Raw genomic sequence first — 27,610 nt, forward strand, 5'->3', positions numbered from 1 at the left:
TTGAACTATATTACCAGGGTTGGTGAAAAGATTTTCAGATGTCTTGTTAGTTTTTCCCTTGTCTATTAGTCTCTTGAAGAGCAATTTTTCTACTGGTTTAGTGCTTTTTTTTTCTCTTAATTTTGTATTGCTTTTTGAGGAATTTATGGCAATTTTTTCAAAATTTATATATAAAATTTATACAAATTTTTAAATTTATATTGTTCTGGAAACTCCATTTTGCTGAAGCATTCAAAATTAATATCAATCCTTTGTTGCATTTTGGTGTGGTTTCTTTAATCTTTACCATATTTTAATAGTCCCCATTTCATTTCATAATGTTGCTTTATTATGGCTTCTTTTTTCTTTGTCACTATTTCTTTTTGTATGTTTTTGACAAATATTTCAATTTGTCTATCTACATGTTCTTTGCAAAGACTAACTTTTGATTTAGTTGTTCTCTCATTTTGTTTACTATTTTAATAGTTTTGTTTAATTTTGTTTTTTCTATCATATTTTAAGTTTGTTTTTCCATCATATTTTAATTATTTCTTTCTACTTTTTAAAATTTCTTCTGTAGTAAAGAACATTCAGTTTCAACTGTATATTTAATATATTTATTTTAAATATTTAAAAAATTCATGTAAAATCATGAATTTCCACTGATGATGGCTTTAGCTTTATTCAACAAATGTAAAATAAATTCCTTCATTTGAGTTAATTCTAAACTTGTAAGTTACATGTGATTTTTTTTTAGCTTTCAAACTTTTTTTTCAATTTTAGTGTAATTTTTAGTTTCTAATTGCATCAATGCAAGAGAATGTGACCTTTATGACATCTCTTCTTTGATATTTCTTGAGACTTATTTTGTGGCTTGTCATGCTGCTAATTTTTGTAAATATTTCACATATACTTGATGATATTACATATTATGTATATGATAAATATTGTTTTCTGTTTTAGATCTTTTTTGTTTTTTAGTTAAATCTTGCTTTATTTTTTTGTACCTATCAATGTCTGGTAGGCATGTATTAAAATCTTCCCTCACTTGGGTAAATTATAATTTATCTTTGTAGTTAGGCTAACTTTTGTTATACATTTTCAGACTATTTTTAGTTACATAAAAATTTATGATTGTCACATCTTATTGATAGAGTGCTCCTTTAATTCTCAAGTAATTAGATCTAGTAATTCTTTTTTTTTACTTAAATCTCTGTTTTTTGGATATGGATACTCTTGTACCAACTTCTTATTAATTGGTATTTAATAATTTAATTCCTTTATTTTTACTTTCTGAATATTTTGTTTATTTTTGTTATTGTTTTTGTTGTTTGTTTTTAATGTTTCTCTTATAAAATGCACATAGTTGTAGTTTTTTTATTTTTTAAATTTTAGTTATCTCTTACTTCCAGTTTCTATATAAGTCCCATTTATGTGTGTGTGTGTATGTGATTATTTATTCATTGGTAATTATTGCTATCACAACTTGTTGTGTTTTCCATTAAATTTTTTCTTTACTTTTTTCACTTATTTCTTGTTTTTTTTTTGTTTTTTCTCAAGTTAAGAATAAAGTTAAAGTTGAATTAGGGTTAGAGTTAGGATTTGGTTTGGGCATTTTCTCTTTTATATCAACAGTTAACTAACCTTGATTAAAATACTTTGACTTTTCAATATCTGTGCTCACCATTATATCTTCTTATAATATGATTATTAATATTTGTGGGTTGTTTTGGCTTAACTCTGTCTTTGAGACATAGTATAGCTCAGTGGTTAGCACAGATTCTAGAGCCAAACAGGTGCAAAATCTTGACTCTTCCTCTTTTAAATGTATAAGCAATGGGAAAGTTAATTAAGTTTCCTGTGGCTCAAATTCCTCATCCAAAAAAGGGAATGATAATAAGCCTATTCCATACTGGTATTTTTACTTTGTTCTGTTTTGTTTTGCTTTTTTAGGATTACTTGATATTTGTATATATGTGTATACAAACACAAATGCTTGGGACACTAAGTAGTGCATAGTATTTGCTCAATTAGTGTTTATTATTATTTTTTAATTTTCTTATTTTGTAGCTCTATTTTTAAAATCATGTTGACCGGAAGTCTTTCAATAAATTGTTTAAGTCTTGTAAAATTTATTTAGCCACAAATTATGAGATAGAATTAAATTTTGGCTCATCATGTAGTTGTGAGAATCAGCTGTGACATTACTTATGTGTATATTATAAAATAAACTATTAGGTACTATGCCTAAGTGTATGACATCCTGCTTTTATTTTAAAGTATTATAAAATAAAAAAAATAATGTATTTGGCAATTAATTTGGAATAACATATAACTCTGATCCTTAAATAATGTAATTATTTATAGTTATTTTTCACATTTAAAATATGAAAGGACTTTCTACCCAAATTACTTATGATCCCCCATTATTAAAAGATATACACAAAGCCTAACTGGCTGGGGCATTATCAGAACCTAACTGACCTGGGGGAAGGGAAATACACAACTGCACCTGGCTCAGGTCTTCCACGTGCAAGAAAGGAAATGCCTAACTCCAGCTCACTCTAGCCATTCTGCCCCACCTAGGAGGGGAGAAAAAAAAAAGAAACACATATGAAATTCATGGTCTAGAGGCATAGGCTCACTAAAAGACTAAGACCTAATTATAGAACTATAGAACACTTCTCCCACTCCATATCTGACAATCATATCTATAAAATCCTATTTATGGAAGTTCTTTTTACCTAGTATATTATGTCTAGCTATAAATATATACATATATATATATATATATATAAGGTATACAAAAAGGCAAAAAAAATAAAAAATAAAAAAACCCCAAAAAACCACAATTTGAAGAGACAGAGCCAGCATCAGAACCAGACATGGCAGGGATGTAGTAATTATCAAACTAGTAATTTAAAACAACTATGATTAATATGATGAGGGCTCTAATGGATAAAGTAGCATAAAAAAAAAAAACCAAACAGATGGACAATTAACACAAACAGGAGGGACGGATATCCTAGAAAGAACAACAACAAAACTATTAGAGATAAAATAATGTAACAGAAATGAAAAATTCCTTTGAGGGGCTTATTAGTACACTGGACACAGCTGAGGAAAGAACCTCTGAGAGGATTTATCAACAGAATCCTCAAAAATCAAAGCAAAGAGAATAAGACTGAAAGGAAAAAAAAAAAAAAAAAACAGAGTGGAATATCCAAGGACTGTGGGACAACTATAAAAGATGAAACATACACATAATGGGAATACCAGAAGGAGAAGAAAGAAAAAGCAATTTGCTTCTCATAGAAGAAATTATATCAATTTTCTACTATCTCTTTCAGAGACTAGAAACTGAGGGAATAGTTCCTAACTCATTCTACGAAGTCAGCATTACCTTATTACCAAAGCCAAAGAAAGATATTACAAGAAAACTACAAACTAATATCTTTCTTGAACATAGGTGTAAAAATCCTCAACAAAATAATAGCAGATAAAATACAGCAGTGCATAAAAAGAAAAATACACCATGACCAAGTGTGACTTACCCCAGTTATGCAAAGCTGGTTCAGCATTTGAAAATCAAGTAATGTAACTCATCATATCAACAAAAGAAAAATCACATGATTATATCAATAGCTGCAGGAAAACCATTTGGCAAAATGTAACACCCATTTATGATAAAAACTCTCAATAAACTGGGGATATTGGGAAAATTACTGAACTTGATAAAGAATATCTAAAAACAACAACAACAATAACAGCTAACATCATTCTTAATGGTGAGAAACTCAGAACTTTCCCACTAAGATCAGGTACAAAGCAAAAATGTCCCTTACTACTCCTTTTCAACATTGTACTGCAAATTCTAAATAATGCCATAAGACAAGAAAAAGGACATAAAGTTTATACAGGTTGAAAAAGAACAAATAAAGTTGTTTTTGTCCACAGATCACCTGTCTAAGAATTAATTTAAAAAAAACTTTCAGAACTAGTAAGTGATTATAGCAGGATTTCAGGACACAAGGTTAATACACAAAAGTTGATTGTTTTCCTATACACCAGCAAAGAAAAAGTGAAATTTGGAATTTAAAACATAATATTATTTACATTACCATGCATAGAAATACTTAGGTGTGCCTAACAAAATATGTACAAGATCTATATAAGAAAAACTATAAAAGTTTGATGAATGAAATAAAAGAAGAACTAAATTAATGGAGAGATGCCCCATGTTCACAGATAGGAAGACTCAATATTTTAAGGTCCAATTCTTCACAATTTGATCTATAGATCCAATGCAATCCCAATAAATAGCCTAGAAAATTATTTTATATATATCAACAAATGGATTCTAAAGTTTATATGGAGATGCAGAAGTTCCAGAATAGCCAACACAATATTGATAGAGAACTACAGTGTTGGGAGACTGACACAGCTGACTTCAAGACCTACTATAAAGCTACAATAATCAAGACAGTATAGTATTGGTGAAAACATAGACAAATCAATGGAACAGAATAGGCAGCCCAGAAATAGACCCCTGTGAATATGGTTAAGTGATCTTTGACAAAAAAACAAAGACAAAACAATGGATCAAAGATCGTCTTTTCAACAAATGATGCTGGAATAACTGGATATACAGGCAAAAAAAAAGTGAATCTAGACACAGACTTTACACTTTTCACAAAAATGAATTCAAATGGATCACAGACCTAAATGAAAAACTATAAAGCCCCTATAATGATAACATAGAACAAAACCCAGATGACCTATGGTGTAGCAATGCCTTAGTAGATAAAACTCCAAAAGCATGATCCATGAAAGAATTAATTGATAAGCTAGATTTCATTAAATGAAAAACTTCTGATCTGTGAAAGACAATGTCAAAAGAAATGAGAAGATAAGCCACATACTGGGAGAAAATCTGATAAAGGACTATTATTAAAAATATATAAAGAGTTCTTTAAACTCAGCAATAAGAAAATAAGCAACCCAGTTAAAAAATGGGCCGCAGTCCTTAACAGATCCCTCACAAAAGAAGATCTACATATGGCAAATGTGTGTGTATATGTAAGAACGCTCCATATCATATTTCATGAGAGAAAAGCAAATTAAAATGAGAGATCACAATATACCAATTAGAGTGGCCAAAATCTGGAATACTGACAGAACCAAATGCTAGTGCAGATGTGGAGCAACAGGAACTCCCATTCTATGCTAGTAGGAAAGCCAAATGGTATAACCACTTTAGAAGATATTTTGACAGTTTCTTACAAAAGTAAACATACTCTTACCATACCATCCAGCAATCATGTTCCTTGGTATTTATCCAAAAGAGATGAAAAATTATGTCTACACAAAAACCTGCACACAAATGTTTATAACAGCTGAATTCATAATTGCCAGAACTTGGAAGCAACCAAGATATCCTTCAGTAGGTGAATGGATAAACTATGGTACATCCAGACAATGGAATACTATCCAGCTATAAAAAAAATGAGCTATCAAATCATAAGAAGACATGGAATAAACTTAAATTCATATTAACAAATGAAAGAAGCCAATCTGAAAAGACTACATATTGCATGATTCCCACTATATAACATTCTGAAAAAGGAAAAGCTATGGAGATAGTATAAAGGTCAGTGATTGCCAGAGGTTGAGTGGGGAGTGCTGTGGGAAGGTTGAGTGAGCACAGAGAATGTTTAGGGCAATGAAAATACTCTTATGATACCATAATGATGGATTCATGTCATTATATATTTGTCCAAAGCAATAGAATGTACAACACCAAGAGTACCAATGAACTTTGGGTAATTGTGATATGTCAGTGTAAGTTCATCAATTGTAACAAATGTACCACTCTGGTAGTAGATGTAAATGGGGGAGGCTGTGTGTGTGAGTGGGGAGGGAGTAAATGGAAAAACCTCTGCATCCACCCCTCAATTTCACTATAAACCTAAAATTGGCCCCCCAAAAAATAAAGTCTTAAAAAAATACAGGGCAGTTTTTATAAACATATATCTTCACTTAATCATTGTGCATATGTATTATATATTTTCAATCAGGGTAGTCACAGTTTAACATAAACTTTTCCATGTTTTACACTGTTTCTATAATTATTATTTTTATGCCTTCATAATAATTCATCCAGGATATTTATTCTTTCATACTTCAATTATTTATTGAACATTTACTATGTGCTATTCAAGATCATTGGAATGTACTCCTAAGCCAAGGTACCTTCACTTACAGAATTTATAACATTTTCATGTGCATAGTTGATATATAATCATTCATTTGACTTTTTATCATACTGTATAACTCTTTGAGACAAGAACATTATACATATCCTGTTATTCAGCCTTGAAGAACCTTTGCAGAAAAGAAGTAATGTCATGGACCTAAACATATTTCGGTTATTTACATGCTGTTGTTGTTGTTCTGTAAGTCGACTTCCCAAAAGAAAATGAGAAAAATAAAGGTATAAAAGTATATATATATATAACCTAGTGAGTTGAACCAAGAAACTACTTATCTGATTCATCAGGGTGAAGATCTAGAGCGTAATCAAACTGGACCTGTGTTTTCCATAATAAATTAAGACCCTCTATATTTCTTCCTGACATGCAATATAAAGATCAGACTTTCATATAGGATATTTTATTACTATATGACATTTCTTACCCTACCTGAAAAATAGCCTCTTAACCCCAAACTGATGTTAATGCCCAAGCTTCTAAAATTTATTTTTGGAAGTTATATGAAGCCATAAAATATCTTTATATTAAGGAATACTATTGGTTTATGAAAATAGTTTCTAATTATACATTTAAATGAGAAATGATCTCATTAGCATCCCAGTTTTCTCCTTTTCTTTCTTTGTTTTACAACATATAAATATGTTGGGAACCTCTGTGCAGAGAGATAGCAGTTCAGTCTGCTTGTCTACTTGTTGCCATTGGTGTCAAGTTTGCGTAAACGGTGCCTCTGGCAGTTTTCTGGGTCCACGAGGCACAAGGCTTATTTCTTCCATATTAGGTTATTACAGGTTTCACTTGTTTCCATTTTATTTACTCATAAATAGTGCTACATTAATTTTTATCCTATCTTTTTCTAATTTTATAATACATCTCAGAAGTATGAAAAGTTTCAAAGTATGAACACTCGTGATCCTCAAGACATATGCTAAATGTTCTCCAATATATTTCCAGCAGTCTAGATGAAGCTAGTTTGATTTTATGTCGCTATACTCTAACTTATAATTAACTTTATGTCTATATGGCTTTTCTCACTATAAGATCTCTAAAGTGGAAGTAGCAAGGGTTTAACAGGGACAATGAGCAGTCATGACTATTCACTTTCACCTCAACTACACGTTTTGTCCACTTTGCTAAATTCTACCTGCTTTATATAACTATTTGAATCTGTGATCACAAAAAACATTTTCTTCTGAGTTTCAGCTCATTTAACATTTCTATATTGGGGGGATTCCTTTTAAATTACATATAGTCAACATTAATTACTCTCTGTTCCCCTTATATTCATTCATTCAATGGTTTATTCAAGATCAAATGTCAAACATGTTGCAGAAACTCTGCCAAGTTCTAGGGTTTCAGTGTCACAAAAACAGCCATCTATCTGAATCTGAGTGTTTTTGAGAGCTTTCTATGCAACCACCTTTCCTACCTTCTCTTCCTCAGTATCAGTACTGGCAGGGATGACAATCAGAATTCTATTTTAGGAAGGTTCCCAAAACTCCTTAGTCTTTACTTTTCTTTAAGAGTGTCATACAATTCCACCTCTCTGTAAAAAAATATTTTCTACAAAAATGATCTTTCTTTGTTTAGGTTAAGGACCTAACTATAGCAGGCCTTTGCTTTCTTACCTGACGTAAGTTGTAGATAAAATGTCTGCCTTTTCCCCCAGGTTGTCAGGTAATCCCTTTTCCCCATTTCTCCAACTTCAGATCCCTCAATGCTCGCATTATGCAGTGTGGCTAGGTAGTGTTTTAGTATGTTCTTCTATATCATGGAAGGAGATTGGCAGGTGGGCTTCCAGTTCTCCTGAGATGGGAGGAGGAGGGATATAAGGTTTTGAGGATAATTCCAAGTTTCTGGCTCTGGGATTCTCTGCATTTTTTTCTCTTTTTTTAATCTAAGTGATTCAGAACTATGAGGGTTAGAACTAATATTTATCTTGAGAATGCTATGGAAGAACTTGGACTAAAATAAAACTTCTAGGTAAGCCCCAATGAGGCATTCATCATCTATTGATCTAACAAATATCTTTTGAGTTCTACCAAGCTCCTGCATTGCAATAGGCACTGCATCTGTCTCACTGGCTAATGGAAGCATAGTTAAGCTGTCCTTTCACTACCAAGAATCTCTCAGTTATCAAATCTAAACACAAACTTATTTCTACCACTTAATAAGTTGTTATATTTGTTTTACTATAATGTATACTTTGTCCTGACTTTTAAGTGCCTTGGGAAATGTAGAAATTTGCCTAAATGATGTTACTCAAAATTGTTTAAAAAGTATCTACTATTTACTAATAAATCATTTAATATAGTACTTGGTTCATTAAAAACATTTAATAAGTATTGACCCTTATTATTTTAATATTATCAAACTGTTATGTATCGATCAGTTGGCAGCAGTGGAAGTTAAATGTAAAAAATATTAAAACTATTTAAACACTCATTTTCACCCCCCCAAAATGATGGAACTATTTTTTAATGTATTTCCTCACATTTTAATATTTAGTGATATAAACCACACTTGAAGGTTTCTATAACCTCCCTTTAGTGAGTGAGAAGGGCCTCCAAATTAAGTTACCATTATAATTTACCTATTCTGTTCTCAAAGTTGAAAAAAAAAGATTTCATTCTGTCATCTCTGAAAGATATTTGAAAACCCTTATATCTGGAAAGGGTTTTTTCTAATTTCTAGCATTATTTCCAGCTAATACTGAGAATTGGTCTTTTCTGAAAATTAAATTCACTGATTCTTCACAATTCTTACAATACATGTTTACATATTTGAAAACATTCCAAGTTCTCCATGTTCCTTTTAAGTCATAAAAAAGATTAAACATCCCACTTATTAGACTGGGGACAAGGTTGTATTGCTTTGCCAGTGACAACTCTTAAAGAATTTTAAAACTGATGGCATTTGTTGCATTACTGACTTGTTTAGGGAAAGACAAAGAGTCCACTTGGACTGTAATACAAAGTGCACATTTTTTTCCCCAGAAAGGATAGAAACCAAGAAGTAAATGAGAAAAAATATCATGTTATCTAGTTAAAAAGGATAAGCATAATTGTACAATAATCAAGTTATTTTTAACATTTTAGAATATTTAGGAAAAAAGCGAAAGGATGATTTTTGACTTGACATTAAAAATAATTAAGCTGGAGCTGAAAGGGAAACTATATATCTAATTGGAAACAATATAAAGTATAATCACTTATCATAAACGTTATATATGAGCCTGATATGGCCAATATTCATTTTCAGTTGGACAACAAAATTAAATGATACTATGATAAGAATGAGTAAAGATTACAAGCTGCTGGACAGCAGAGACCCCTTTTACTCATCACTATATCCTAGATTCTGACATGAAGTGGATGCTCAATAAACATTTCCTGAGAAACCAGCAGAAAGGGTATAGACAGACCTTGAGCTTCAAACTGATGGACCCAAGCTGGTACTTCTATACTGGGAAAATATCTGCCCCTATTCCCATTACACTTGAATCCATCCACGATTCCTTTTGTTTTCCATCCCCTTTATCCAGTTATCTTCTTCCTTATCCCATTGCACATTACCAAAATAGCCCCAAATATTTCTAATAATTTTGTCTCACAGATCACAATATGTACTGCTTCCTTGCCATAGATTTCACTTGGCCCCCGTTCTTCTCCCACCATGATAAAAACTTCTTTCCTTGTGTGTATTTGTTTTCCTACCTCTGTTTTATTTTTACTGTATCTGAAGTATATAAATCATCAATGCTAACAAACTGCAAGTATAGAGTGAGGTGCACTTTTAGTGCAATATTTTCATGTATATAGTTTTGTGTATAGATCACATATATCATAAACATTATATATATGTGTGTATATATTAGAGAGAGAGAGAGAGGAATTACATGGGTATGTACATTTTTATTTTATTATATATTCACATATAATTAAAATAATCAAAATGATTTCCTGAAAAATCATCTTCCAAAATTTAGTATAGGATTTTATGTATATGTAAATTATCATTTTATAACAATTTTATGTCCAAGACAAAAATACAATGAACACTTTAGAAGAGTGCATTCTCATGGATTTAATAAAACTGTAACACAAATCTTTCTTGTTGACTAAGTTACTATATATATTTATATATATGTAATATATATGTGTATGTATATAATTTCTCTTTTTTAATACTTTAAAGGGTCACATGATAGCATCCTGTGATGCCTGTGGAGTAACAAAACTATGGGACTTTCGGAAGCTCTTACCAATTGTGTCCATTGATATAGGTCCAAGTCCTGGCAATGAGGTGAACTTTGATTCATCAGGTAGGATCTTTTTTGTTTAACATTTGTGACCAAGCTTACAACTTTAACATTTGTTCTGAAACTCTTTTCTGTTTCCACTTTAATTTTACTGTGTTTCCTCCTAAGTAAATTTTTGTTCTAATACTATATTCGAATATATTATATTTTACATTATATTTCTTATTATGTCACATTATGAAAACATTATATTTATCATATATATAAAGGAAGAGATAATAGAGGAGATAAGTGTGTAATGATATAGATAACACAAATTCCTAGCAGTGTCATGAAAAATCTGGAGTCTATATCCTTTAGAATCACCATCCAAGGTAAGTAAATTGGGTTTTTTGAAGACAAAATGGCTAAGAGTAGAGAACAAAAGTTTGGCAAAACTTAAAATACATTTTTAATGGAATATTTTAGCCTTATAATTAATAGATTATTGTATATCTCTTAATTTTATAATTTGAGATGTACATTCATCTTATTGTTGCATTCATGTGCAACAATAATTATAACTGATAATTTTAATATTATTTCATTATGTTTAGCATTTTTTCTGCAGTAATATAAACACTGTCAAACAGATAAAATATTTTACACTTGCTGTTAATGAATAGTGTAGCAACAACATACAGTGTTTCCAGTTATCTATTTAAAAGATTAAAATTATAGTTACATCTGTATCTTTAATGAGAGTTTATGCTAGATAATGTGTATCTATTATTAGATAATATAACTTTCCTTTGCTACCATCATACATGTTTTAAACCTTGTTAAATTTTGTGAGTTTTTTAAATCTTTGATACTTATTTGTAGTAGATCAAAGTTATAGAGATGGTAATTTTAGATGAAGAAATAAAGATAAAATACATATAAGGGAAATAATAATGTTTTATTTAAAAATTGTACATACTAATTCAATAGTCCAGAAGTATATGTATACTAGGAGCAGTTCTAGAGATATAAGATAATTGTGTGTTTTTTTTTAGGACTGGTTTCATGTCATCACATATCTAAAATTTAGAATTCAGTTAAGTTTGTCTTTTTAACAAACTTTAAGTTGTGTTCCCATTACAGATTGGTATATGAACCATACTAATAATACTGGCTTCTTTAAAAATGTTTTTAGTAATGTTCTTGACATTAAACCATCTACAGTCTGCCAGAATTAAAAAAAAGAAAACATTGTATAGAATAAAACATCCCAACTATGAGAATTTCATTTTATAATGTGAAGGCCTATTAAGATTTCAATTTAGGGGCGCCTGAGTGGCTCAGTCAGTTAAGCATCTGCCTTCGGTTCAGGTCATGATCCCAGAGTTCTGGGATCACCCAGCCCAGCATCGCACTGGGCTCCCTGCTCAGCGGGGAGCCTGCTTTTCCAGCTCCCTCTCCAGGTCCCCCTGCTTGTGCTTTCTGGCTCTCTCTCTCTCTTTCTCAGTCAAATAAATAAATAAAATCTTAAAAAAAAAAATTTCCATTTATATTTACCAATTTACTGAATCTACATTGACATCATAGTTCTAAAGGAACTTAGTTTTATTACATATGTTTAACAAATAAAAATTTACTGGTCAAAAAAACCCCCAACTTTGCTGGTCATGTACTTTGATATGAAATATCTATCTTTGTATCTGTACACAGATATGTCAATATATAGACATATATGTATATACATATATATATATGTATGTATATAATACTATTATTTTCAATGGCAACCAGCTTCTACTTTAAGACATCTCCCCCCTCCCCCGCCATGGGTTCACCAATTAAAGTTAGTTAAGTTAAAAAAAAACAAAACAAACAAAACACCTATGGGGTGCCTGGGCAGCTCAGTTGGTTGAGTGTTCTACTCTTGGTTTTGGTTCAGGTCATGATTTCAGGATCCTGAGATGGAGCCCCTTGTGGGGCTTTGCACTCAGTGCGGAGTCTGTTTGAGATTCTCTCCCTCTCCCTTTACCCCTCTCCCCCACTCACAGGTAAACATGCACTCTCTCTCTCTCTCAAATAAATAAATATTTAAAAAAAATATTTAGTTTTAATGAACGTTTTTACATCCTTAAGTCCCTTTTTATTATCGTGAGCTACAAGTCAAGCGTTCATGTCCTTGAATTTTGAATTACAAAATTCAAAAATTTTGGCTGTATTTCTAGTAATATAAGTTAAAGAGTACTTTGAAATGCTGTACAACTAATAAGAGATATGTATTTTACTGTCATTAACTGTGTTGCTACTTGCTTTCTACTGTCCTTGTCATCAGCCCAAATCTCTTTTCTATGCAGAGTCAGGCAAACCTAATTTAAAATTACCTTCATACAAATCAATATCATCTTAAAGTCCTTGGTACAGCAAAACTAGTTTTTCTCTCTGTGACTGCTATACTCTTGATTATACATTAATATTAAGAAAAGCATAAGAATCAAGGGCAGAACAATGAGAAACATAAAAGACAGGAAGTGTAAACTAGGGACCCTGTTAATGAAAACACTTTATCAGTTTGAGGGAATATAATTTCAACCTGACCTTCCCATCCCTTTGACCCTTTCTTCAAGGAACATACTACAATTAATTTTAATTCTGATGTGTTTGAGAAATTAATGTCATAAGCCTTTTTCTCATTGAATAGTGGGAAATTTGTGCTTCTGTAGAGGAGAAGTCTTCAGTGACTTTTCATTTAAAAAGGTTGAAATATATCAAAAGTTGATGTAAATATATCAAAAGGAACTAGGGAGAACAAACAAAGCTCGCAGTCTGAGGGTCTGAACAGAAAGGTGAAAATCATAAAGTAAAATGCCAGAAGTTATGTTGGTAAAAAGAGAGTAGAGAATAGTGAAGTCAAGAGCAAAACAAAATCAAAATAAGGATAAGGACACATAGTGTCTCATATGAATTTATTCAAGAAAAGATGAAACAAAAAGTATAAAAGCATATCATAAAAATATTTGGACTATGAGGATAAAATCAAATCTAACTTAATAAGCTCAAAATACACATTAATTTGACATACTTTTATCTATTCCCAGCAGCTAGCAAATAAAAACATATATAATACAATTATTTTCCACAAAAAAAAACAAGAGTATATTGACACTATTGACAGCAATTAACATTTATCGAGGCTCACGTTAGGTAGGTTGTGCCAAATCATGTTTTTAAGTTGAAATTCTGTAACAGAATTAAATCATGCAATTATAGACAGTTAGGACTCAACTAGTGTGAGATAGGCTCTGGTCTGCTATCTCAGCTATGTCCTTGGACCTAAGGAAAAGATATTGAAAACATACATGTAACGTCATCATAATATCATATAATAAATGTAGAAGTATTGATAGCGTTCTGTTCCGTCTGTGATATTTAATACAAGAAATGTGAGTAGTTGTTAGATATTCTAAATAATCATCATAGAAACAAAAATGTCTAATCTTATTTCTTGTCTCTGGATCAGTTTAATTGAAAGGCATCTTGAGATCGTGAGGTGTGCTGTTTAAAAAGAACTGTTTCCATATACAATGACTTATCTTTATAAATAAGGAATTTCTTGTCATTGCAAATCCAACACCGTATAGAAATAAATTGGAGTAGAGGTCACTGAAAGGCTGAAACTGTTGTCCATAACATTTGATTTCAAATTTTTATGTATATCAAAATTGCCTCATTATTTATTAACCTCATAAGTAAATATTTTCATTTTGAATTTATAAAAGTAAATATGTACCATGAAATAGCCCTTATCTATTTTAAAATTGAGATTCCTCATAGTGTATCATTTTAAAAACATATCTTTGATAAAAATATTTGAAAACCAGTCATGTAGGAAAAGAATATAGATTATAATTCAGACCCTTAGTTCTTCACCACCTTTTAGGCGTTAAGCAAATTATTTAATTTCCTTGAACGTAGTGTCCGAAATAATGGAGGAAATAATTGTCTTACAGTGTTCTAATGTGTTTCAAAGGGATAATGTATATCCTATAATGAGGAAATCCTAGTCTAGTCACCTATCATGTTTTATCTTAGCTGGAAGAGGTTTAGAAGTCGTCCCATTTTAGGGGTAAGAAAAATGTGCGAACACATTGGTGTGCAAATAAGCTGCCTAAGGCTGTGTGCTACTGTAGGTAGTTTGTAGTGAAAGTGTAAACCCAGTGAATGCTAAAAGAAACAAGGGTCAAAAACTCCTTTTCATGTAATATTAAAAATAATTTAAATGGTTAAGAAGTGAAGTTATATGAAATATTGTATATACATATAATTAAAACCAAAAGATTTAAAGATGTATGAATCATCATTTAGAATTTAGCTTTTCTGCTGTTGTAAGAAATCAGCTTCTCACACATTTAAAAGAGGAGTTGTATGTGGCACAGTATTATTTACATAATGTTTTATTTGCAAATATATTTCTTGTGACATACACGGATTATCTGTGTTTATAGATACATACATATATTGGTATTTGTAAAGGAATAAGTGTTCCTTTCTCATTAAACTGAGAGCATCCTGGTAATATAATGCTACATATTTTTGTGAATATTCACTATTTAAATTGTATCTCTCATTTGGCATATTCAAATGCCATTTGTTTTACCATTCAAAAATGTATTACTATTTCAGAAAATGTTAAATGGGATTGTGTAGTGAAAGTAATAAAAATGAAACGTAAGAGTTTATACATAAACTTGTCCACATCTCTCATTTCATCATGTTTTTATGTAGTTTAGCAATACTTTTCCCTCCTTTGTAAAAGATAATTCCAGTACATTTGCAAAAAAGTCACATCCCTAGAAAATGCAGGAGCTGAAGTTTAAGCCAGCTGGGGACTTTCCAATAGGAAGCTTATCAGTATCACATCATCAAAATGGGCAAGGTTTCTCACCATTTGGAGACAATCCTAAATACTCTCCATAAGCAGAACCACAATATAAATGCTAAAATAGAAAAAACTGACCCTACTGGAAAATATGAAAAGCATCACATCCGTCTGAAAATTTTCAAACATAATAAAATAACCTCAAAATCTTTGCTTCACATTGGATTTACCAATTTCTTTTAGTAAAAGCTACAGTTCATTGTTCTGTATTTAAAAAACAGATTGTGGTTAATTTCTTCTGATGAAAGCGGTGTAGCCTAATGGAGAAAGAACTCACTTGGAAGTTAGAAGCCCTGGTTTTGAATTTTGTCTCCACTCCTTACTAGCTGAGTGGTGTTGGTGTGATTTTTAAATATTTTTGAGCCTCAGTTTCCTTGTATGTGAAATATTAAAAGCCTATTGGGACTTCCACTTTAAGCCAAGATGGAGTAACAAGGAACAGATTTACCTTACCCACCTGAAACAACTAAAATATATGAAACAATGGTTTTCAGACATGGAATATTGAGCAATGAAAGAGAATAATATCTGAGAGAGGGAAAGTAAATAAGATGAACCCTATGCCTGCCCCCAGAATACTCATGGACCAATAGAAACCAAAGTGAAACCTGGCAGTCTTTCAGAGTTGAGGAAACAGAGTGGGCAGTTGAGGGAGGCCAAGCCAGCTCAACTCTGCAGCACAGAGAGAGGGTTCTGGAGATTTGCAGAAGATCCCCTCCAGTCTTTAGCTAAATAAGGATCAATACCTGACAGACCAAGGTCAGGGGAACATCTATCTGAATACTTAACAGGAAAAATCCAGAGATCATCCAAGCCTAGGAATAGTTTGTATATCCACCAAACAAACTGGAACAACCTTGCAATTCAGAAGAACACTAGGTAGAGCAGAGATTGGTGACCTCTTGCCCATGGGCCAGCTTGACCTGTATTTATATATAGTTTTAATGGAACACAGCCACACCCATTTATTTACATATTGTCTAAGGCCGCTTCTGCACTACAAGATCAGAGTTGAGTATTTGCAACAGAGACCATATGGCCTAGGAAGCCTAAGATATTTAATATATAGTCCTTTACAGAAAAAAATTGCAGTACTAGAGTGGTTAGAAGGGTATGAGCTGAGTAGTGGGGGAACATCAGCCCACACCTCTGGTTCTAGTCCTTTCGGCAATGTTTTTGAACCCTCTGAGTTAGCTCATATAAAGACCTGTTTAATCTTCTCTAAACTCAATGTAATTGTTACAGTTGTCCCTTTTTTATAGATGAGAAAACTGGGACATAGAGAAGTTAAGAACAAGCCCAGTGACATCTAGCTGATCAAATGTGGCATCAGAGTTCAAATCTAGCAAGTCTAATTCTAGAGACTAAAATTTAAACTTTATATTATTCTGCCTTTCATTTTACTAATAATATTCAGTTTCATACTGATATATGACATTGTTAGAGAGATGATTCCTTTGCTATGAATATTGAAGTAATTCCAGTGATGACCACTTAGCAGTGTTTGACTCAAAGCTGACTAAGGCACAGAATCCTGTCACTGGTTGTCAATTTGTGGTCTCTGAAAGAAAAACCACCACCACCACCACAACAACAGGAATCTCCCCAGAAAAATAAACTGGTAGTAATAACCTAATAATAATCTGCCAGGTTTCTGATGTATCTTCTGCACAAGGGGGTATTTTAAGTGCCTGTATCTTCCTAATGGGGACTAGAACTCCAAACCCACACTTCAATATAAATTCTTTTCAGAGAATCAGGCAGGGCTGGATTATGGGAGCACCTGCAGGACCTCTCTTTATTTATTTAAATCCTGGCCTGATTAGAAACTGAAATAAGAATGGAAGAAAACAAGCTAGCTTGTTTTATCTCTAAGACACATGGTGGAGTTAACCTAAGTTGTTCCTCCTAAGAGCAAGCCCATTCTACCACATAATTTTCCCAGTAAAGAAAGCCACAAGGAGAGAGGATAAATTATGAGAGAAGAGGTGACCAGATGACCCTACTCAATTATTTATAATCCCATTATTTTCTCTCCAGCTTGCGTGGCTCTATTGTGTATACAAATCCATTTTGTGCATAAGTAGAATATGGGCCTCTCTGATACTGGAGAAAAGAAGTGGGAGAACTGAGGAAATCAGATTATGTATCTCCCTTGGAGACCCAAGTGGATGTTTAATGCCTGGAATGAAGTATACTATACTCTAGGAACTGGGCAAGGTGCTTGTTCTTTTAATCATCACAACACTATGAGTTTGGTTCCATTTCTCCTATTTTAAAGGGTTTTGAGAGCTTTATTTACCCATACCTATTAATAAATATACATGTTTGTACAGTCCTGTGAAAACTGAAATTGCATTTCATTCAATCTTTAGCTCTAGGAAATTGTAAATAAAAATTTAGAGATTCATAGAGACTGGTTATACTTCATCAGTAGGGAAAAAAAAAACCTATTTTTTCTTTTTTTTTTTTTTAATGCTATTTCCTGTATTAGAAGCAATTTTATTTACCCTATAGCAAGTATGGAAAATAACATGCTAATAAGTGGGAACGCCTTGAAAACTTTAATTAAAGGCATGCTGACAAAGATATATTAATTCATGGATAGCATTCATAGTTGTACAAATTGTTATGGCCATGAACTTGTTCTGCTTGGTCTACCATCCACTCTGATTGATTGGTGGCAATGCCATAGAAGTTGCTAAATTTAGATTATCATCCCCAAAATGGACCCTAAATTCTGAGAACTAAAATGCATTTGAATTACATAAATTATAACAGATTAATATAAATAAGTGACTTTTTCAAAATATAGTAGAATTTATATGTGTTACAAAGTCTTGCTCTTTCAGATTATGTTTGAAAGGTTGTATACCTAATCTAATGACAACCTCATTGCACAAACTACAAAGCCTCCCTTATGGAATTGTACCCACAGTTTTAAAAATAATGTTTTCATATCACCAATACACACCAATATCTGAATATGGATTGATTTTTAGAAACATCTAGAAATTATTGTCACCTTAGGAGTCAGAAAAGAGCATTTGAGTGAAGCACAAGATGAGGCTTTAAAAAAATCATCTATGATTTGTAACCTGAAATTGAGCAGGACACTTAATCTCTGTTGACTTCAACTTTTATCATCTCTAAAATGAGAGGTTTGGGTAGGTGACTTAATCACGTAGGTTTACAGCCAAAGTTTCACATTGTATTTCCCTGTATTCATTAGCACAGGGTGTCATGAGATAAAAATAATATTCTAAAATAAAACTTAAATGCATTTTGGGGCGCCTGGGTGGCTCAGTCGTTAAGCGTCTGCCTTCGGCTCAGGTCATGATCCCGGGGTCCTGGGATCGAGGCCCGCATCGGGCTCCCTGCTCGGCGGGAAGCCTGCTTCTCCCTCTCCCACTCCCCCTGCTTGTGTTCCTGTTCTCGCTGTCTCTCTCTGTCATATAAATAAATAAAATCTTTAAAAAAAAAAAAAAACTTAAATGCATTTTATACTACTTAAAACTTGAAAATAAAATATCCAAATATAAGTGAAATATTCCACTCTCCCTTGATCCAAAAGGGAAATATAATTTGTTGTAAAAGTCAAGATTACTTAAAGATTGAGCCTCAAATTTAAATGAAAGCTGTATTTCTCAGCAATACAAAATTTTTATTCTTCACTCCCAGCAATACATTTGGTCTCTGTAGCAATAGGAATTTTGGCAAAAAATGCATAAGTCCCAACGTTTTAATAAATTAATGACTTGACCAAACTCTTCTTATAGGACTATGTAAGATAATAAGAATATGGCCCATTCCGGTTAAATCAGAGCAGAACATAATTAATCTTACTAATTACAGCATTATACAGGTGCAATCAGCAACTGCAATTGCCCGGATGATACAAAAAAAAAATTTGTGCAGTACTTTTAAAACAAGAATAGTTATAATTATTGCTTAGCTCTCTGGTATAGTTGACTACATAGAAGTATAAATGTAACATTATAGGCATGTCAAAAAGGCACTTGGAAATGTTTTCCTATGTAAACAAAATGTCTCCTTGGAAGTTGTTACAAAGCTTCTATACATAATTATATACAAACAATTTAAATCTGGCACATGTCCAAATAATGACAAATTCTTAATCAGTATCATCATATTTAATGATTTGTTTTGTAGTATTAATGTAAGAAGCATTTTTCAAACGGATTTATAGTAGTTATATACATATTACAATTAATGTGCTAATGCCTCGTTATTTTTCAATACATTTAAGAAATCAAAAAGATTTGTATCTGTGTAGCAAGTATGAGAAATTAGTTGCATGAAAAGCTGTATCTTAATATCATCTAGGCAGTAATATATCCCAATGCCTGTAATTAGCTATGCCTGTATGTTTGCAGATGTAATAAAAATTACATGTACATGCTAGCATAGATCATTTTGAAATATGACTAATGACATTTTTACACATATATTAATCAAGAAAAATGTATTTGTATGAAGAAATAAAGCATAATCACAGACCTTTGTATTTTTCTAAGGGTTACACAATTATAGTATCAAGAGGAATGTGTTATTTTAATCTACTAGCATATAATAGTGATTAGATTTAAAATTAAACAGTTAAAATTTGCAATCTACACATATTTAATGGCCCAAAGTCAAGTAGCCCAAGAATTTGTCTTCTTTTTAATAGACCGTGTATACAAAATTGAATAGATAATCATCTTTAATCTGCCAACCTGATACTTTTTAATAGGATAATCCTTTAAGAGAAGTTGCCATTCAGCAGATGTGCAAATCAACCCAGAACAAATAGCATGCTAGTCTTGGAGATGGAGCTGCACAGTTGGTACTTGTGATAACTCGCAGTTATATTTATCTAAAATTGAATTTTGAACAATATTCAAATATGATTTACCCAAATCTGATTGACCTTGGAAGTATCTTTTCTCACTTGTAATATAAGAGGAGTATAAATTAAAATTGTTTAAATTCATTTTCATGCAGCATCCTTTAATCTGTACTCTTCCCCACCAAAAGAAAAAAAAAAATTTAAAGGAAGATATAGTGTAGTATTGGTATTAAGAAAATCAGTACTCTGTTAATATTTTGAAATAGTGAGTTTGATAAACACCTTGGAATAATAGATAATGCATTTCAAGCCATGCCTTCTATTATCCAAGTATTTCATCATTCTCTCTCTTGTACTTTTGTTGGTCTAATGGTAGACATTATCTTAGGGCAGTTGACAAATATTTACTGTAAGCCTACCAACTGCCAGGCACTGTTTTATATTCTGGGATTTGTGAAAGATAGGTAAGATTCTATTTACAAAGCCAATTGAAGCAATAGACATGAATCTGCAGGTCATAACTGGGAGTGTTGAAAACTCTAAGTCAAACTCTTCCTCGTACAATATGCTACATGTGCCATCAGAGTGTTATTTGTAAAGAATAGTATCCTGTAGCTGTGTATGGAACTGGAGAAGAGGCATGCACATGCACAAGGAAGGGCTATGTGAGCACGCAGGGAGAAAGCATCTATAAGCCAGGAAGAAAGCTTTCACTGGAACCTGACCGTGCTAGTACCTTAATCTTGGGCTTCCAGCCTCCTGAACTGTGAGAAAATCAATTTCTGTTGTTAAACCACCCAGTCTATAGTATTTTGTTATGGTGGCGCAAACAGACTAAGGCAGGAAGTTATTCGATTTTCTAATTCTGCCAGTATAGCAGGTACTGTATACATTGCATTTTCCTAATTACTAGTGACGTTGAACATCTTTTTACACACTTTTCAGTCTTTCAGGCTTCCTCATCTGTGAATTAATTGCCTTTGCCCATTTTTTCAATTGAGTTTACTTTCTCTGGGGACCTATGATTTTGTAATAATTACCTGTATATTAATTTATTGTTAGTTTTAACTGTAGATTTCTCCCCGAGAGTTTGCTGATTTCATCTGTGGTATCTTTTATTGAATTGAAATCTTTAAATTTCATGGAATCAAAACAATTTTCTTTTTATCTTAGTAATTTTTCTTCTTTTGGGAGATTACTTAAGACTATTTTCCCCACATTGGGGCGCCTGGGTGGCTCAGTTGGTTAAGTGACTGCCTTCGGCTCAGGTCATGATCCTGAAGTCCTGGGATCGAGTCCCGCATCGGGCTCCCTGCTTGGCGGGGAGTCTGCTTCTCCCTCTGACCCTCCCCCTCTCATGCTCTCTCTCTCGCTCTCAAATAAATAAATAAAATCTTAAAAAAAAAAAAAAAAGACTATTTTCCCCACTGTTAGGTCACAAAACTATTCTCCTGCATCTTCTTCTTTCTGTCCTTACATTTACATTTCAGGGCTTTGATTCAAGGTGCAAGGAGGTGTTATCAGCCAGTGTCTCCTGCAATAATAACAAACAAATGAAAAATAAACCCAGGATCTTCCAGAGGATTTGCTCTTTGCTCATTTACAGAGAGTTTCAGGTAACTCAGGCCTGATGCATTTTTCCTGGGCTCAGCTGAACTCCATGTGTGTGCTTGCTCTGGACCTCAGGGCCTCTGTGGGACATATAATCCTCAAACAGTAAGCACAGCAGGAAATAAAACCCAAATAATGCAATCACTTTTAAATCTTCTTTCGGATATGACAAATATCATCTGCTTAATATCCTATTGTCCATAGTATGTTCATAGCAAGTTATAAGCTAAGCCCAAAGCCACTTAGATGGGGCATATACTAATACTACAGAGTTTAAGAACATGTCTCATGTTATTGGCTGGGAATTTTAAATCCCATTACAAGAATGAAGCAAGTAGTTGGGAACAATAATTCAGTGGCCATAGTGAGAGACCCAACTTAATTTTTCTATCCAGTAAGACAGTTTTCCTAATACCAGCAACTATGCAATTTAAACCTTACCTCACTGTTCCTTGGTATTACTTCTATCATATATCAACCTCATATGGATAGATAGGCAGAATCTTTTTTCTAATCTTTTGGTAACATTGTTTTTGAGCTGGTACAATTCTGTTTTTATTACTGGATGTTCTAGTATTAATATATGAATGTGAAACCACTCTGCTCTTCTTTTTCAAAAGTATTTAGGAGACTTCCTGTTTCCTGGGATTTTTAAGAGTTATCCTTTTCAAAATTTCAAATTGTATTAAATTATATTAGAGAACGTGGCTCACATTTAGTTGATCTTCTGTGGCCTCTAGTATGGACAATTTGTTCTATGTTCCTTGTGTAATCAAAAAGAATGCATCTATGTGTATCTTTTGTGGGTTCAAACATTTTTATGGAACTCTTAGTTTGAGCTTATTTACTGGTTAAATCATTTATGACATTTCTTATATTTTGACTACTTGAACTCTCAGTTTCTGAGATGAATACGTTAAAATCTTTAACCACAAGTGTTAATTTATCCTTGTAATTCTTTCAGTTATTGCTGCATATATTTTGAGGCTATATTTTTAGATACATATATTCATAATCACTATATCTAATTGATCTTGTCTGCCTTTTATCAATGTATAACACCACTTTCATGGTGATTTTTCCTTAAGTTCCATTTTGTCTCACAATAAAAACTGGTACCCTCTTTTTTTGGGTGGGGAGGGATCATATTTCCCTCATAATCTTTCTCTCTGCACTTTAACATTTTGTATCTTTTTGTGGGAATTTTTTATTTGTTTTTATTTTTTTAACTTTTTTGCTTTTTTTTTTTTTCAATCTGACTTGTGTATCTTTGGAATGATGAGTTTAATCTACTTATTGTAGTGATATTTTTTTGATGTCAGTATGCTTGCATAGAAAATGCTTATATTAGTCAGGAGTATCCAGAGAAACAAAGTCAATAAGGGTGTATGTATGTGTGTGTTTGTGTGTGCAGCTTGTGTCCAAAGTCAGTATGAAGGCAGATTCCTTTTTTCTCAGGGACCCTAGTCTTTGTTTCCTAAAACCTTCCCCTGATTGGATGAGGCCTTCCCACATTATGGAGTGTTATCTGCTTTACTGAAAGTCTACTGATCTAAATATTAACCACATATAAAAATACCATCATAGTAACCTTTAGACTGGTGTTTAAAAAACACCAGATAAAAAACTGGGTGCCATGGGTACCATGGCCTAGCCAAGTTGACACATAAGATTAACCATCACAATGCCTTTCTGATACCTGTCTGGCCCTTGTCTCTTTTGATGATCTTAATTCTTTCAAGAAATATTTATTTTCCCCTATTCTAGATGCTGAGGACAGAGTGATAAATATTATATATACTCATAAATTATGTATACTTATATATATATTTCTGCACTCATGGAACTTTCTTTTTACTTAGGGGGGGAAGGCTCAGAAGGAGACATGATAAATAACTAATAGAATCAACACCAACATATAGGCCAAGTGGTGATAAGTACTATAAAAAATTAAGATGAGAGTGGAGAGTGATGAGGTGGACTATTAGTTGAGAGAAGATATTCAGAGATGATTAGACTTGAAGGAATCAAGAGAATAGATTAGGTGGTTATAAAGAGGAAGAAGATTCCAGGCAGAAAGAACAGCAGTACAAAGTCTCTATATCAGAACCATATTTTCGTGTGTGAGGTCATGTGAAGAGAAATATGAGGTATGAGTTAGTGTTAGCCGTGGATGGTCTTGGAGGTTATGGTATAAACCCTGATCTTTATTTTTAAAAAAGATTATTATAATAAATTATCTTAATTTTTTAAATGCATGCACATTAGATAGGGTATAGATCAATTAAAGTCTTGCCAAAAGGGAATAACACATGAAACTTAAAAGAGCCAATATAGGGGAAACAGTCAACAAAACCAAAAGACAACTGACAGAATGGGAGAAGATATTTGCCAAATGACATGTCAGATAAAGGGCTAGTATCCAAAATCTATAAAGAACTTATCAAACTCAACACCCAACGGACAAATAATCCAATCAAGAAATGGGCAGAAGACATGAAGAGACATTTTTCCAAAGAAGACATCCAAATGGCCAACAGACACATGAAAAAGTGCTCAACATCACCCAGCATCAGGGAAATCCAAATCAAAACCTCAGTGAGATACCACCTCACACCAGTCAGAATGGCTAAAATTAACAAGTCAGGAAATGACAGATGTTGGCAGGGGTGCAGAGAAAGGGGAACCCTCCTACACTGTTGGTGGGAATGCAAGCTGGTGCAGCCACTCTGGAAAACAGTATGGAGGTTCCTCAAAAAGTTGAAAATAGAGCTATCGTATGACCCAGCAATTGCACTACTATTTACCCCAAAGATACAAATGTAGGGATCCGAAGGGATGCATGCACCCTGATGTTTATAGCAGCAATGTCCACAATAGCTAAACTGTGGAAAGAGCCAAGATGTCCATCAACAGATGAATGGATAAAGAAGATGTGATACACACAGACACACAGACACACACACACACACACACACACACACACACAGAATGGAATATTATGCAGCCATCAAAAAATGAAATCTTGCTATTTGCAATGACATGGCTGGAACTAGAAGGTATTATGCTAAGTGAAATAAGTCAATCGGAGAAAGACAATTATCATACGATCTCACTGATATGAGGAATTTGAGAAACAAGACAGAGGATCATAGGGGAAGGGAGGGTAAAATGAAACAAGATGAAAGTAGAGGGGGAGACAGACCATAAGAGACTCTTAATCTCAGGAAACAAATTGAGGGTTGCTGGAGTGGAGGGGGGGTGGGAAGGATGGGGTGACTGGGTGATGAAACTTGGGGAGGGTATGTGCTATGGTGAGCACTGTGAATTGTGTAAAACTGATGAATCACAGACCTGTACCCCTGAAACAAATAATACATTATGTTAATAAAAAAAAAAAAAAGAAAAAAAAGAGCCAATATAGGGGCACCTGGGTGGCTCAGTTGGTTAAGCATCTGACTCCTGCTTTCGGCTCAGGCCATGATCTCAGAGTCATGAGATTGAGCCCCACATTGGGCTCTATGCTCAGTGTAGAGTCTGCTTGTCCCTCTTCCTCTGCTCCCCCAACCTTCTCTCTTAAATAAATAAATTAATTAATTAAATAATTTTTTTTAAAAAGCCAATATATTTGATCAAGTTAAAGAATAATCAGTAAATTGGTTTACTATTAATTATGGGTGATTAAATCACAACAAAATTATGATCCTTATTTATGTCTAAAGACAGGGTGAGATGTAAGTCACAGACTCAATTATATAAAATATTACAGAAATCTAAATGTTGCAGACATTGCTAATAGACAGCAACTAATGACATTATGATAATGGGCAATTTGATAAACCTTTGCAACACTTTCTTCCTTAAAAATCAGGAATACATTTATATGAGCGTTGCTGAATGTTCTGTTGAGGAAGAAATAGTTCATGGACTTGCTACACTCCACTTTCATATCAATAGACAATTTGCCCCTCATTACTGCTATGAAAACATATACAGAGACATTTTGACATCAATAATATTTAGAGGTGCTTAACTTTTACTACTATCAGACTAACAACAATATTTTATGATTAAATTGGTTTGGTTTGTTTTTCAGAATCTCCTTGAAGGTATTTGCTTCTCTGTAAGCTTACATGGGGAAAGTGTTTTCATTGTAGGGTAAAAATTATATCGGTGAGAATTTTGGAGTATTTTGCTATGCATTCTGGAACAATGAAGCAATGGGAAACTGCTCAGAGACCTCATCTCAACATAAGAGGTCTATTAGAATAATATCCTATATCTATATGATACTTCATCAATCTTAATATCATTCATTTCACCAGGATACCTTCTAATGCTTAGTTCTATGGGTTTTTCATGAGCAAAAATGACTTTTCTTTTAAAATATTTTACACTAACTTTGTTCGTCTGCCATAGTTGACCTCTAGCTTGTTTTAAGACATTTGAACTCAGTTATATTTCTAGATTTGTCACCTCCATTCTGCCTAGACCCAAAATATCCTGTAACTTTTCTGTTTTTGGTTTTTTTTTTCCTTTCTGAAGTTGTAAATTCAATTAAACATTGCTACTTGTAAGAAAGGCTTGTCCCAGCTTTGGAGTTTAGAGCAACTAGTTGATTATACTATGATGATATTGTGTTGACAGTAGTACTCAAATAGCCTCATCATATCTTAGTCAACCAGATTAAAATATTGCTCTGCTATTATCAGTAATAAAGGTAGAAGTTGTGTTAACAAAGCCATATTTTTTTAAAGATTTTATTTATTTATTTATTTGACACAGAGAGAGAGAGAGGAGAAGCAGGCAGAGCGGCAGGCAGAGGGAGAGGAAGAAGCAGGCTTCCCTCTGAGCAGGGAGCCCGATGCGGGGCTCCATCCCAGGACCCTGGGATCATGACCTGAGCCGAAGGCAGACGCTTAACGACTGAGTCACCCAGGCGCCCAAACAAAGCCATATTTGCTACAATTCAAAGTCAATTAGATTTCTCATGTGATGAAATTATTAGATTCTCATTTTCAGTCTGAATGATAAAGAGAACACTGTTCATACTAATTATAAAATAATAGTCAAAAATAATTCAAAAGGGCATCTTTGAACAGCAATCATGAAAAGATATGAACTAAAGACAATTTGAAAATAAATTGTGTGAGCTTAAGACTTGCTTAAATAACTCATACAATGGAATACCATGTGACCATTAAAATGTCATAAATGTGTATATAATGAAGTACAAAGGTAGATTTTCATGATGCTATTGAAGATTAAAATAGTGACAAAACAGAGTATAGGACATGATTTCACAATGCATATCCAGATAGATGATAGATGATAGATAGATAGATAGATAGATAGATAGATAGATAGATGACAGATAGATAGGTAGATGATAGATAGAAAGATAGATGGATGGATGATAGGGGAAGGTCATTCTCCATTGGCTCTGTCCCTCCATTCGTTCATTCTGTGCTCTTCTGTGCCATCCTTTATTCCCCTGGGAAAGCTGACTTGCCCATTGACTTATATTTGGAATTGACCAACGAGAGGCACTGACAGAAGAGGAGAGGGTAGGAGGAGAGATTGGGACATTTATTCCTTCTGATCCTACCTTAGGTGCATTTGTGGTGATGGCTGCATTGTTGGCAGCTATAGCCCCCATCAGGCAGCCCTACTTCCGGGGCTCCAGTTCTTAGCCAGGTACCACTTAGGTCATTTCCACCCTT

The 27,610-nt window shown here is 33.1% G+C and overlaps 1 protein-coding gene across 1 annotated transcript in view; it reads left to right on the forward strand.

The window, feature by feature from the left end:
* The window catches only part of SPAG16 (sperm associated antigen 16), a 969,696-nt gene that overhangs the window by 693,917 nt on the left and 248,169 nt on the right, over nt 1–27,610 (forward strand). Inside the window, exon 15 of the mRNA XM_021702750.1 lies at nt 10,446–10,572. Coding sequence (XP_021558425.1) covers nt 10,446–10,572 — 127 coding nt within the window. The remainder of the gene's footprint in view (nt 1–10,445; nt 10,573–27,610) is intronic.

The sequence above is a fragment of the Neomonachus schauinslandi genome, chromosome 3 (genome assembly GCF_002201575.2).
Source record: "Neomonachus schauinslandi chromosome 3, ASM220157v2, whole genome shotgun sequence".
Lineage (NCBI taxonomy): Eukaryota > Metazoa > Chordata > Mammalia > Carnivora > Phocidae > Neomonachus > Neomonachus schauinslandi.